The sequence below is a fragment of the Salvelinus sp. IW2-2015 genome, linkage group LG20, assembly GCF_002910315.2.
Source record: "Salvelinus sp. IW2-2015 linkage group LG20, ASM291031v2, whole genome shotgun sequence".
In the NCBI taxonomy this organism is placed as follows: Eukaryota; Metazoa; Chordata; class Actinopteri; order Salmoniformes; family Salmonidae; genus Salvelinus; species Salvelinus sp. IW2-2015.
In genome coordinates this window covers 29,789,892-29,804,660 of record NC_036860.1, presented here as the reverse complement: position 1 = coordinate 29,804,660, position 14,769 = coordinate 29,789,892, and the positions used below count along the sequence as shown (strand labels likewise).

Here is a 14,769-nt window from a genome sequence, read left to right as displayed (position 1 = left end):
ACGAAGTCCAGGGATATATGGGACCAGGGGTGGTGAGGAACAGGGAGTGGTTGAAGGAGGCCAGCCGGAGCTTGCCGCAGATTCTTATTCTGCTCACACACAGTGCAGGCCGCAACAAACGCGGAGACGTCAGGAACCATGGTGAGCCACCAAAAACGTTGTCGGACRAAAGCCAGGGTCCGACGGCAGCCAGGAYGGCAGGTAAGTCTAGAGGAATGTGCTCATTCCAGGACCGGGAAACAGGCAGAGTCCGGGACAAACATCCAGTTAGCCGGGCCCCCCTTACGGACCAGGCTTTCTATACCCCAGATGAGTGCAGCCGCTAGACAGGAGGTAGGGAGGATGRTCTCTGGGTCAGATGGTGTAGCAGGGGGGCTATACATGCGTGAGAGCGCGTCAGGCTTCACAATCTTGGGCCCAGGGCGTTAGGAGAGTAAAATTAAAACAAGTGAATAACAGGGCCCATTGAGCCTGAGTTGAGGCGCTTGGCGGTGCRGAGATATTCCATGGTCAGTCCACACTAAGAATGGATGTTCCGCCCCTCTAACCGGTGCCAACACYCCTCCAACGCCGTCCTAACTGTGAGTAGTTCTTGACTTCACACGTCATAGTTCCTCTCAGCGGGGTTAAGACGATAGGAAAGGAAAGCGCAGGGAAGCAGCTTTTAGTCTTGGGCAGGACGCGGACAGGACGGCCCCCCTGCTAACATCCGAGGCGTAGCCCTCCACCACGAACTGACGGGACGGGTCCGGATGGATTAAGATGGGAGCTGTAGTGAATTGATGCTTGAGGTCCAAAAACACCCGGTCAGCTGCTGGAGACCACGTGAACAGAACCTTGGGAGAGGTGAGTTCTGAGAGGGGGGAAGCCAGGGTGCTGTAACCCCGGACGAAGCGGCAGTAGCAGTTAGCAAACCCAAGGAAACATTGCAGCTGCACTCTGGATGTGGGGTTGAGGCCAATCCACCACCGCTCTCACCTTGTCAGAATTATTTGAATATTTCCTGCAGCGATGAGGTATCCTAGCAAGGAGATGCTGGCGCRATGGAATTCACAATTCTCTGCTTTCGCAAAAAGCTGTTTCTCCAGGAGGCCCTGGAGGACGTGCTCTTGAGCTGAATGGGGGAAAAACGATGTCGTCGTGGTAGACACATACGAACCGGTTCAACATGTCACGGAGCACATTGTTGACCAGGGCCTGGAACACTGGTAGCGTTGGTCAGTCCGAATGGCATCACAAGGTACTCGTAGTGCCYGCTAGCAGTGTTAAAGGCTGTCTTCCATTCGTCTCCTTCCYGTATCGAAACCAGATGGTTGGCGTTCCGAAGGTCAGGCAGGTACAGGACGGCAGGTAGGCTCAGGACAGGCAGAAAGGTCAGAACCGGGAAGACTAGAAACAAAACTTTAGAACAGGAAAACGGGAAAAACGCAGGTTTAAAYACACAGGATAATGGGGGAAAATGGGAGACACCTGGTGGGGGGTGGAGACAAGCACAAGACCGGTGAAACAGGTCAGGGTGTGTTAAAACAGAATCTTTCCAGATCCTTGATATCMTTCGTCTGCTCTTATGGACTGGCTGCTTCAATTTMAACCACATGTTTTCCTTGTGGTTCAGTGGAAGCAAAATGGCTCCATAACATCAAAGATCCACCACTATATTGTACTGTAGGTATGAGGTAGTTTTCTGATGTTTTTCAACACCAAACCCATCATTGGTGTTTGTGGCCAAAGAGCTCTATTTTCATATCCTCTGACCATAGCACAGGTACCAATCCAAGTGTCAATGACATTTATCAAACTCCTGGGGGCGCTATGGTCAGATTACATGAAAATAGAGCKCTTTGGCCACAAACACCAGTGATGGGTTTGGTGTTGAAAAACAGAAGCATATGCAGGAAAGTACCTCATACCTACGGTAAGATATGGTGGTGGATCTTTGAAGGTATGGCGCTATTTGGCTTCCACTGGTCCTGGGGCCATTGTTAAGGTCAATGGCATCATGAACTTTATTACCATGGATTGCCCATGGCTATGTGAGCTACAGTACTGACTGTAGTTTATTTTAATGCGGGCGTGTCTGTTTGCTTGTTTGTTTGCTTGTGTGTGTGTGTGTGTGTGTGTAGTCGGCAAGGCCATAGAGATGAACAAGCAGCGGGGCCCCCAGAAGCAGCTCTCCCAGCCCATCTTAAGCATCCCCGATCACCCAGAATCCTCGGCCCGCGGCAGCCAATCAAGGGATCCAGGCTCGGATGTGGCCACCCACCCCTCGGCCTTCATCGCATCACCCCCACACAGTGCCCCAGCCAGCCAGGGCTCCGACCCAATGGGACACGATTCTGACTCGGGTAAGCACCCCTCTCTTCCCAATGCTTTTCCTCCTTACTCTCTCTTCCTATTTGCCTTTTCCTCTCCAATTTCTCAAATAATGATAGAAGGAAAAGGAAAGGATTATGTTATAGCGCTGTAGTGCTTTTCCAAGTGCTYAAATTGCTATATATTTGAGGGGCGGACTCACCTCATCCAATGTCAACTCTCTCCCTCTCTCTCCCTCCATGTCTTGCTTCCATCTGGCTTCCTCTCTATATTTCCATGCACCACCCCACCCTCTCTCTCCCACGCTGTTTGTTTGCCTTTGTTCTGTGGTCCACTTCCCTCCTCTCCGACAAGTTTGCTCCCTGGCCTTTGTTGTCAGGACTTCATTACACTGGTTTAGCCTGTCTTACAGTGGCCCAGCTTTCTGGAAAATAATTGCCTTCTTTGGTTTCTTCTTGTTTATTCCTAATTGGGGGGCGGACTTCTTGTCCGCATGTCGTCTTTGTCTGCATATGATCTGTCGAAACAACCCCTCTCTCTTTTAGTTTTGAACGTTTTGCTATATGTCGTGCGGATATTCTTTCTTGCACTGCTTTTCGACTAAAGGGGATCTCGATTTTTGAGCTTGTTCCATCACACGATAAAACAATGAACAAAGCGTAAATGTGGACTAACGTGCTTCTCTTCAATGGAGATCTTGTTTGACCTTCCGAATGAAGAAACTTCTGTGAGCCTTCGCCATATTACTTAGGACCGTATTGCCTCCTGTTGGATTTATGTGGACTTAAGTGGAGTAGAATATAACTTTATTAATTCACATGGAGAGGAACATTCACCCTGGTAGAATTGAATAGAACTTTATTAATCCACTTGGGGAGGGACATTACCCCTTTGCCTTTGGATTATTGTTCTAATGTGAGGACTACCCTCTGGGGCCATATCAAGTGTCTGAGTAGGACTGTTGATTTAGGATCAGTCTTGCCTTTTAGATCACAACGGAAATAAGATTACAGGGCCAGTTGGGACCAGATTGTARATCAGCACTCTTACTCAGAGATTATTTTTACATACAGCCCCTGACCTCTCCTCTCCTCCTTTGTTCTCTCCTCTCCAGGTCTCACTCCCTCCTCCGCCCTGCCCAGACTGAGCTCTGACTGGCTCCACCCGGGCGACACCCAGGACAGGATGGCCCACCCAACCAGCACCCACTTTGACTTCAGCCCCTGCACCCTGGACCAATTGCAGGAGGAGGAGCGTGAGAGTGACGGGTAAGGGCGGGCACAAGGTCATGGTGTCAGGGGTTGGATTCAAACTCATGCCGACTACGCGGTGCTAACTGTTAGACCACACAGGCCACAGGGTCTATASACTTTTGATAGTGTCTCTCTTACTATAACACATTTCAGTGTAAAACACACAGCTAGGTATTGATTAGACTTTGGGAAATATACAACTTAAATATGGAGGTGAATTCAGGCTAATGGGGCCATTGAAGTCAATTGACTCCATGAGCCTATTTCACGTGACCTTTCTTTAGCCCTTTTTTTTTTACTAAACTATGAGGTAAGCGAGAACATGAATCAATGTATTTTACAACCAATGCAACAAAAAAGAAATACAAATTGTATGATGATAATTTCTTTGCTTGCATTGGCGTTTACCCCCCCTCAAAAATCATATTGTTTACATAGTGAGGTTATAGTAGGATAGGCTTATTGACCATGGTGACAGCACCTTTCCATATGATGTGCTAGTTACTTAGCCTACATGACCATTGACCATATACCACGTAGAAATACAGAGGGCAGATCTGCTGTAATCAAATGTGATGATTTCGTCAATATATAGTGAATGTCTAATCTGTTTAAGGGTTGAGAAACTCTAATCTATACCATCCTTTCATCTCGAACAGTTTATCTAATCGGAGTCAGGACTGTCTTCTGGGTCAACACAAATCTACGCTAAGTCTACAAACCAAATGGCACCCCATTCCCTATATAGTCAAAAGTAGTTCACTAAATAGGGAATTGTGTGCCATTTGGGACACACACTAAATCTCATGCTGGGTGAATTGCATGATCACTGAAATATTGGTCCGAGGAAGGAGCAAGCTTTCCCAGAAAAAGCCTTCCAAGGCAGAACGTTTTTGCTGATGTGTTGGTCCACTGCCAAGCTCATTTGTTATCATCCGACATGACCGGTCGACAGCAAAGTCTGCTGTCTCAGTCACAGTCTCATTCGGCCATTGTGCCGGGATACACAGCCCATACCCAGCCATCATACTCAGAGCCATATCTGTTCTACTACAGCACTCAGTGACATACTGAAGACTGGAGCCATTGAAATCCCTTTCTTTGTCTCTCTGATCATTTATTACYTCATTGAAATAAACTGTCCTCTTATGGTGTATTGCTTGGAGACGGGGAATTCTCCRACCTATGCCTTAGGACCTCCGGGATTTGGGCTCGGTAGAAAGTGTGTTGACGGGGACTGTGATCTTMTCTCTCCAGAGTTCAAGAGGGAGGCACACCCAAACCAGCCCGGAGGTGAGTCTTTTTTAACTTGTATTTGTGTTGTCTATTTCATGTGATGTTGTTTACAGACCTGGGTTCAAATAGTATTTGAAATCGTTCAAATACTTTGAGCAGTTGCRCTAGTTTGACTGTTCCATTGGTCAATTTARCCAGGCAAGCTCAATCAAGTACGGATAAAGAATTTGAAATKATTTCAATTAGTATTTGAATCCAGGTCTGTTTATTTTATTTATAATTTGTTTATGTCTCTGTAGTCGTATGAAGGTTTGGCATGAATGAGAACTGATTTTCCTCAGTTGTTCTGTGGCATCAGCTATTCAAAGGGTTTGCGTTTCCMACACAATTTAATGAACTGAATCAGTGGTGCTTGATTAATCATCATTAATGTGATTAAACTATTTATTTAACCAGGCAAGTCGGTTAAGAACAAATTCTTATTTACAAGGCGGCCTACCCCGGCCAAACCCTCCCCTAACCCCTAACGCTGGGCCAATTGTGAGCCACCCTATGGGACTCCCGATCACGCCGGTTGTGATACAGCCCGGGATCGAACCAGGGTCTGTAGTGACGCCTCTAGCACTGAGATGCAGTGCCTTAGACCGCTGCGCCACTCGGGAGCCTCTTAACTCTGGCAAAATCTTTGAATAGAATTGATTGAGTTACTAGTCCACCTCTACCTATTATTGCACTTAGTAACTTGGTAACTTTCCCAATTAATCACACATTGATCTCAATTGGAGACTTGCGCTTTAATGTTGTTTAAGTGGCCCCAGGGCCGTGTTCATTAGGTAAATAAAACCAACCAGAAGAAGACTGACTGAAACAGGGAGAGACTACTTGAACTCTTGTCCAATAAGAAATGCTTGTTTTCATTTTCCATTGCAAAAATGTTGCCACTGCATGCCCTAATGAGCACAATCCAGGTGTCATCATCAGCGACTTGTTGTTCTCATGTCAGGATGCAGGGTTTAGGCTGTGCAGATGTGCCGAGTGAGGACGACCTGGGGAATGAGATCGAGTGCAAGCAGGACTCTCCCAACTGGCAGACACTAGTCAGCCGAGAGGTCCTGGCGGGCCTGACGCCACAGGAGATCAAGAGACAGGAAGTCATCAACGGTGAGGCCGGTGACCATTTTTCTTCCACAAAATGTACAGCTGCCTGGGGATCAATCATACAGATCGAGTAGTTTCATGCTATCAGTCTGCTAAAGATACATTTGTTGAATGTTGCAAGTAGTTTCATGTTAGCTGTTAAGAGACATGGTTATTGAGATGGCAAGTATGATGTGCTGTATTAGAATGTGTCCTTTATATTTTCATACATAGCTTTATATYCTAGCCGCCCCAGCCTGACCTAATTAGTTATTTGAGATTGTGTCCATGACCAAGGCTACTGKGTCCATTCAAGTGGTGAACTTTTTCACTATGAGTATCAGTGATTGTGGATCCGCTAGCTAAACAACAGGCCACTAAAGTTTGCGTGATGTTTTCGTAGAAAAGTGTCCAAATTCGACAACATATGTTGTGTAGATCCTGATACCAGGGAATTTGCAGGCCTCAATCCCCCCAAAACATCTTGTGTCCACCTCATTGTTTTAAGTCAGATGTGGTCACGTTAGAATGATGCCATCTGCCGGGAAGAAGATGGGTTCCACCTAGTTTATGACCATAGAGATATATTTAAGTGWCAATGCCCTCRAAGCCGGTGATTGGAGGATATATTGGCAAGGCTTCGAGGGCATTATCACTGTTATACAATGGGTTACCAACATATTCAAATAATGATTGATGACCTAATGATATATTTTCATTAACTTTATTTTGATGAATTTATTCATACYATTTCATCCTTCCTCAAGATATAGTCCCGAAAACAAATCTAGGGTTGCTAGCCAAGCCGGCTGGTCGTTTGTTCTATTGGTTCTGTATCTATGGACGCGACCCAGTCGTTCAGTCTTTTTGTTCTGTATCTATGGGTGCGACCCAGTCGTTCGTTCTAAATGTTCCATTGCCATACTGGCTGGCAACATTCTTATCATTTGCTTGCTAGCTAGCTAACTACGGCTAACATACAGTCACGTCAAACAGTGCAGACAGAATAACAACAGTAGCTGCATTAGTTTAAGCTGTTTTCAAGTGACATTTATTTGGATACATCGATAGCAATAAGCTAATGAGGAACGATTTCGCCTGGCATAGAAAATGTGCTCTCTCGTTAGGACACGGTTGTTCAGAGGAGTTCGCCTCTGCACAACACAATAACTTCAAAGTGAATCTGGAAAGACTCCAAACTAGCTGCACTTTGTTTCGTTTGACCTTTTTTCAATTTACATTTCTTTGTATATATCCATAAAAATGTTGCCAGCTCATTCATGATTTCGAATGGCTGAGAAACTCTGCCTGCCTCTCTCTCTCTCGTGACTTCTGACCCCTGCACATTCATTGAAACAATGTTGCAAATGTCAGAGACAGACAGGTTTATACAAATCTCCGAATGTTGAAAACGAAATGTTAGTCTAAAAGAAATGTGAGAATGTCTAGATTMTTTTTATAGTGGAGATCAAGTTTATAACTTCCCTGYCTGGGCTGATGARAYAGTGGATTGCRCAGTCAGATGGAACAGAGGAAATAGGCATTTTAACGTCATGGATTTAGGATTACGATTAGACACACCCGTTGTATAAAATACACTAGTGGCTGATAGGCCTGCATAGCTTTAGAATGTGCTGACAGCAGTCTTGTTCTGTTTAATTCTTTGGGTCTGACTTTGTGCGTGTCTCCACAGAGCTGTTCTACACAGAGCGAGCCCACCTGAGGATGTTGAAGGTGCTGGATAACGTGTTCTACCAGAAACTAACCCGAGACAGCATCTTGCCTCCTGGAGACATTAAACACATCTTCACTAACCTAGAGGAGATTGTCCAGCTACATGGTACGCTGTGTGCATGTCAGTGTCGGTTAAACTCCTCTCTCAGGGCTAATCCTAACTTCCACTTCCATTTTCACTTCCTAAATCATTGATATGGACCTATTCCCAAACAGATKTATTATTTTCCCTGACTTTTTATGTTGTGCATATCCAATCCTTGMTATCTCATTTCATGTAATCGCTTTTCTCTTTCTCCCTAGTGTCGATAACAGAACAGGTGACAGTCATTCGGAAGAAGAATGAGACGTCAGTGATAGACCTGATAGGAGACGATCTACTAGCTTGGGTAAGAAAAGACTCAACTTGCATCTTAAATGGCACCCCTATTCCCTTTTATTAGTGCATTAACTTTTGACCAGAGCCATATGGGCCATTTGGGACAAACTTTCCCGTCACTACTGCAGGAGAGGAGATGGGGGAGGTTATTACTGTACATCCCAAAAGCCAATGGGATAACATTGTTGTGTGGTGCGTGTGTCATTTTCTGTGTACGTGTGTGTGTTTGTCTGTCCATTCCCGTGCGTAGTGGCATTTGTCATTTGTGTCCCCTCCCGTTGCGTACGGGTGTGTCCATGTCCCTCCGTGCGTACGGGTGTGTCCATGTCCCTCCGTGCGTACGGGTGTGTCCATGTCCCTCCTTGCGTACGGGTGTGTCCATGTCCCTCCGTGCGTACGGGTGTGTCCATGTCCCTCCGTGCGCACGTGTTTTTGCACATGTTACCATGTCCCTCTGTGTGTGCATGTGTAGTTCAGTGATGGCGAGGAGGAGAAGATCAAGCGGGCGGTGGGCACCTTCTGCAGTAACCAGCCCTTCGCYCTGGAACTCATCAAGACCCGGCAGAAGAAAGACCAGCGCTTCACCTCCTTTATGCAGGTMCGACACAATATACTTAACTATACTAGTCACGGGTTGCATGTTGCGTCACCATTTTGTTGTGAAGGTTCTCTTGAGGMCTGGACATTCTACTCAATGCATTCATAATTGCCGCTAATTTMGATTTTGTCTGAAGTGCATTATAGTGGCTTGGACACACAATTAGATTTCTATAGGAAGCTAAGCATTTGTAGAAAAAAAAATACTTTTGCCATCATTGTGATGTCGCCAGATTGACTTTAAATGTAGTATAGCATTAGCTAGATAGGTAAGATTGAGGRGAAAGCACCGGATTTTAGCTAGCTAACTTTTCTATTGCGAATGACAATATTTTTTWAATTAAATTTGACGACATCCGAATATTATTTTTTGTTTCCTACTAACTATTCGTCTACTTTAGCAATGTCATCGTATTTCCAAGCCACTATAGTGTAATTTAGACGAAACAATCATTAGCCCCCATGGATGAGCCGTCTTAAGTATGTTCATRACAATGACATGAGGTGCAACACATGAATACCAAACTATACTATGCTTTTCTAAACTATATTATACTATTATACTATGTTATGATGTACTATACAATACTTTATTATACTATACTAATATAGTGCAATATACAGTATTATACTATACTGTACTACACTATACTTTGCAATTCAATATAGAACAATACAACGTTATTCACTCAAGCACGACTTAGAGGGCATCATCGTAACCATACAAGCTCAGTTATAGATGGGGAGATTCAAGACATGGCTGAACTGAGGTGATCTGGAGTGAGTGACTGTAGTWTTGACTCGGGTGTGTCTCTCGTCCCGAAGGAGGCTGAGAGCAACCGTCTGTGTCGCAGACTGCAGCTGAAGGATATCATTCCAGTGGAGATGCAGAGGCTGACCAAGTATCCACTACTGCTGGAGAGCATAGCCAAGTACACAGGTACAGWAGACAGACACCACTATGAAACACAATGTCTGTCCACACAACTAATAAAGGTTGAGACTTGGGCCTGAAAAGAATTTGGAATAAGTTGCATCCCTCTTCTTCTGAGTCCACCTGTTGGAAGATAAGTATTGCATTTCTTTACGGTTGATTGAAGAGGGGTGTATTTCCAAGCCCTATGATCTTCTAATATTTAATAACATTACTGAACTAAAGGAAAGCCTTTTTCAATGGCAGTACTGCAGATTTAGCCACTCAAACTTTTACAACCAGAGATTGTAAAATCTGAAGAAGAAATGGTTCTGAAGATTAGTCTATAAATGAAGCCGGCATCATCATCCCATCCCTTCTCATTATTGGTCTTGTAGTGCACTGATTTGGCCCACTCCATAAGACTGTATTGCACTTATATGCAGGCCCAGCTCCAGGATGACATGCCTGAGGGGGCATTTTAAATCCATCGAAGGGCACAACAAGTATTGCTTTAGCGCCTTAATAACACAAGGTGGATTAGTCCTACTACTGTTCAAATGTACAAAATGTATCTGAAATATAGCCGTTCAAATCAACAACCGTCGCTTTATATAACAACAAAAGAAAGATACAGTATGCACCCCACTACAACATGTGCAGCCGAAATGGAAACATAGCTGCATTAGGCCTACACATCATTTGCGCCTACCGACACGCACAGGTCAACTCGAAAGGGTGAGCACCACTAGCTTATCAAATATTCCTACAGGCTTCATCGCTTAAACTTCAATAATTAGAACTATAGGCTTCGTTTCTGTCGAATTTGACACACTACGCAATGAGCGTAACCAAGCCGCCGTTTCTCCAGGTGCGCAATATTTTCTCTGTGTGGGAGAGTTTCAGGAAGGAAAACTACATCAAACTAAGTGCATATTCTATAGTAATAGCTGATGTGAAATTTCCTACATGGCAGTAGCTAATTTGCAGTGGTGTAAAGTACTTAAGTWAAAATATTTGAAAGTACTACTTAAGTAGATTCTTGGGGTACTTTACTATTAAAATAAATACATTTTTACCCCCTTTTCTCCCCAATTTTCGTGGTATCCAATTGTTAGTAATTACTRTCTTGTCTCATCGCTACAACTCCCGTATGGGCTCGGGAGAGACGAAGGTCGAAAGCCATGCGTCCTCCGAAACATAACCCGACCAAGCCGCACTGCTTCTTAACACAACGCGCATCCAACCCGGAGGCCAGCCGCACCAATGTGTCAGAGGAAACACCGTGCACCTGGCGACCTTGGTTAGCGCGCACTGCACCTGGCCCGCCACAGGAGTCGCTGGTGCGCGATGGTACAAGGATATCCCTACCGGCCAAACCCTCCCTAACCCGGACGACGCTAGGCCAATTGTGCGTCGCCACACGGAACTCCCGGTCGCGGCCGGCTGCGACAGAGCCTGGGCGCGAACCCAGAATCTCTGGTGGCACAGCTAGCGCTGCGATGCAGTGCCCTAGACCACTGCGCCACCCGGGAGGCGGTACTTTACTTCACTACATTCCTAAAGATTTTTAAAAGCGTTTTATTCCATACATTTTTCCTGACACCCAAAAGTACTTAACTGGATATAGGAAAATTGTCAATTTCACACACTTACCAAGAGAACATCCCTGGTCATCCCTACTGCCTCTGATCTGGCGGACTCACTAAACACAAATGCTTTGTTTGCAAATTATGTCTGAGCGTTGGAGTGTGCCCCTGGCTATCTGTAAATTAACAAAAACAAATAATGTATAGTTTTACTTTTAAAACGTAAGTATGTTTTTGCAATTGCATTTACTTTTGGTACTTAAGTATATTTAAAAGCAAATACTTTTAGACTTTTACCCAAGTTGTCATGGTTCCTCCTGTCACCAGAGGGCGGCAGAGACCGTCCTAGAGACATTAATGACACAGGTGTGTTCACTAATTATGATTTCCCTGTTAAGAGAGGTGTGTTTTCTGTTTCCCTTTGCCATATACGTTTGTCTCCTGAGGGAGTTTTTCGAGCCCTAGGCTGCGGTCCAAACATTTAAAAGACACCCTATCCCCTCAGCCCTCAAATTATGTGGACAGTTCTGATGACATATCATGACGTCTGACGAGTATATACTTGTAGGGTGAGGGAGGGAGGGAGGGAAGAATGGATGATTTTTAAATGGACCACCCTTGGCCGGAAATTTGTTACTCGCTCATCCCGTGATTATTGTGTTTTCAGCCACAGGTAGCTTGTGGGTGCTTTATATGCGCTACAGTCAATTATGAGTGCATGTCTACTTATATTAAATTTAGAATTATTAATATACACCTACTGTATGATAGCTCGCAAATTAATTAGCTAACTAACGTTAGCCTGCCTAGCTGGAACTTCTGAAGAAGGAAAATGTTTTATTTCTACAATTTCCAAAAGATAACCAATCAAAAACATATTTACTTTTTACAAGACGTGTTTGTGCCGTCATATGCATTAGTAGCACAATTTATAACTTATTTGCATTCGTTTTTACTTACACTTGTATGCTGACCGGATTTCTTACCGGATGTAGAATCGTCACAAATTGAATTATGGGGAGTTTCAGGCCCCGGAGTGAACATAATTGTACACTCGCAAAGCCGACTAAAAACGAGGGCTGAGGGGCTTATGTTGCAAACTTCCCTTGCTTGGCTAATAATTTAGACTACCCTCCAAGATGGCGATGGGGATTCCCCCAAGGGCATAAGGCGAGGGTAAGTGTACAAGGGTGTGTCTTTTGTGTTTGGACCGCAGCCCTAGTATTTGTTGTTTTCCCAGTGTTACTGTGATCCTTCTGTTGCCGTTTCTCAGTAAAGTATTTACGTTTATCCTAAACCACTGATTCCTTGTCTGGTCTCTTCTCTGCTCCTGGGTCCAACCTCATCACGTCACACAAGTAGTATTTTACTGGGTCACTTTTACTTGAGTCATTTTCTATTAAGCCATTCTTACTTTTACTCAAGTATGACAATTTTGTACTTTTTCCACCAATGCTAATTTGAATTTGCTGCGAATAAGAATAAATGCCCATTCTGAGAGCAACACACACACTATAGCAAGAGAGCAGGTATTGGGCGAAAAAGTAGACTTTGTGTCGTTTTCGTAGTATTGACATCTCTTTTACAGTAGCCTATCACACAATGACTGTGTAATGCAAAATTAATTATAAGAGTGAAAGTTTGCCTACTTGTTTTAGTAGGCTACACATGGTATTGGTCCTACATAATGTACAGAATGTTAAAAAAAAAAAAAAATTGACCTATCTGAAATGCAGCCATATACAGTGGATTCGGAAAGTATTCAGACCCCTTCGCTTTTTCCACATTTTGTTACGTTACAGCCTTATTCTAAAATGTTGTTTTTTTTAAACATCCTCATCGGTCTATACACAATACCGCATAATGACAAAGCAAAAACAGTTGTTTTTTTTAATTTATGAAAGATGTATAACACACGTATTCAGACACTTTGCTATGAGACTCGGTGCATCCTGTTTCCATTGATCATCCTTGAGGTGTTTCTACTACTTGGATTGGAGTCCACCTGTGGTAAATTCAATTGATTGGGCATGATTTGGAAAGGCATACACCTGCCTATATAAGTTCTCACAGTTGACAGTGCATGTCAGAGCAAAAAACAAGCCATGCGGTCAAAACAATTGTCCATAGAGCTCTGAGACAGGATTGTGTTGAGGCACAGATCTGGCGAAGAGTACGAAAAAATTACTGCAGCATTTAAGGTCCACAGGAACACTCTGGCCTCCATCTTTCTTAAATGGAAGACGTTTGGAACCACCAAGACTCTTCCTAGAGCAGGCCACCCGGAGCAGGCCACCCGGAGCAGGCCACCCCATAGAGCCGACTCTGCTTATTTGGTCCACTCCTTAAGATAGCAGTGCACTTATTTGATACACACCAGAATATTGCAGTGCACTTTTTTGGTCCGATCCATAAGACTGACATCATCAGCTTGTGTGTTTTTTCCTGACAGAGGATGCAGCGGAGAGGGACAAGGTGAAGAGGGCCGGGGAGTGCTGCAGGAAGATCCTCAACTATGTCAACCAGACGGTGAAAGAGGCAGAGAACAAACAGGTAACTGACTATGGAGAGGAGAACCACTGGGACTAGACACGTGCACACAGCTGCGCTACACCAACAGTTGTCATGTTGATGGTGTATATTAAATGAATCGGTTGAAAACTGTTTGACACTTGCAAGCAAAATTAAGCGAAGCCAGTTCCGATGGGAAACTCAAGTTATTGCATAAAGGGATTCAAACAACACTTCCTACCTTAATATGGCAGTCTATTTAAGTTGACCAGTTGTGCACACATATCCTAGCTATGCGATTGGTTTGTCTTTTCTGCTTAATATTGCTGCTGCTGTAACTATTGCTGCCACCTGCTATGCGTTGTCTGTTTTCTGCTAGTCCACCACCACCCCAGCCTCAAATTGTATTAAAATGTTAATAATTGATGTATTGCTCTGGCAGTGAGCTCACCTGAAGGAGCACAGCCTAACACCAAAACCAAATGGGTTCTCTTCTATTTTATAATAAATGGCTAAACGAATACATGAGTTTCCTGTGTAAACAGTGCAACTCTTATGCCCGCCACCTTTCTACCACAATATATCAGCTAAGGGACTGAATAGGTCCTGTCTAGCCAGTGCTGATAAGTCTGTGTGCTCCTCTCCCTACAGAGGTTAGAGGACTACCAAAGACGCCTGGACCTGTCCTCACTCAAACAGAGTGAGAACCCAATGATCTCAGAGTTCAAGGTGAGACCTCTATTCCTCCACTTGTCTCACCATTTATTTACATGCATGTACCTTTATTTGACCAGGGAAGTTGATTAATGACATATGCTCATTGGCAACAACCCCAGTTGGCATAAAGCTTTAGAAAGGTTCCTGTCAGTTCCTGGATGGGAGACCATATGTTGCTGGAAGTGGTGTTGGAGGGCCAGTAGGAGGCACTCTTTCCAAATATTCCAATAGAGCCCACAGTGGAGGCCATATAACCTAGCATTCAAACAGGGAAATGGTTCCAATTGTTTTTTCCCATAGGGGATATTAGAATCACTTAAAATAAGGGCTGTGTTTTGTGTAGGYTCACCCTGGCGTGACGTTTTGATAACCATGTAAATCTCTCTCGGA

At 44.3% G+C, this 14,769-nt stretch overlaps 1 protein-coding gene across 2 annotated transcripts in view; it reads left to right on the top strand.

Annotated features, from left to right (window-relative positions):
* LOC111980526 (rho guanine nucleotide exchange factor 12) overlaps positions 1-14,769 on the top strand; it is a 130,563-nt gene that overhangs the window by 100,919 nt on the left and 14,875 nt on the right. For both annotated transcript variants that reach the window (XM_024011296.2, XM_024011300.2), the window contains 10 exons: positions 2,124-2,345; positions 3,428-3,581; positions 4,824-4,859; positions 5,806-5,963; positions 7,633-7,779; positions 7,977-8,062; positions 8,525-8,650; positions 9,475-9,589; positions 13,604-13,704; positions 14,314-14,391. In XM_024011296.2, coding sequence (XP_023867064.1) covers positions 2,124-2,345; positions 3,428-3,581; positions 4,824-4,859; positions 5,806-5,963; positions 7,633-7,779; positions 7,977-8,062; positions 8,525-8,650; positions 9,475-9,589; positions 13,604-13,704; positions 14,314-14,391 — 1,223 coding nt within the window. The remainder of the gene's footprint in view (positions 1-2,123; positions 2,346-3,427; positions 3,582-4,823; positions 4,860-5,805; positions 5,964-7,632; positions 7,780-7,976; positions 8,063-8,524; positions 8,651-9,474; positions 9,590-13,603; positions 13,705-14,313; positions 14,392-14,769) is intronic.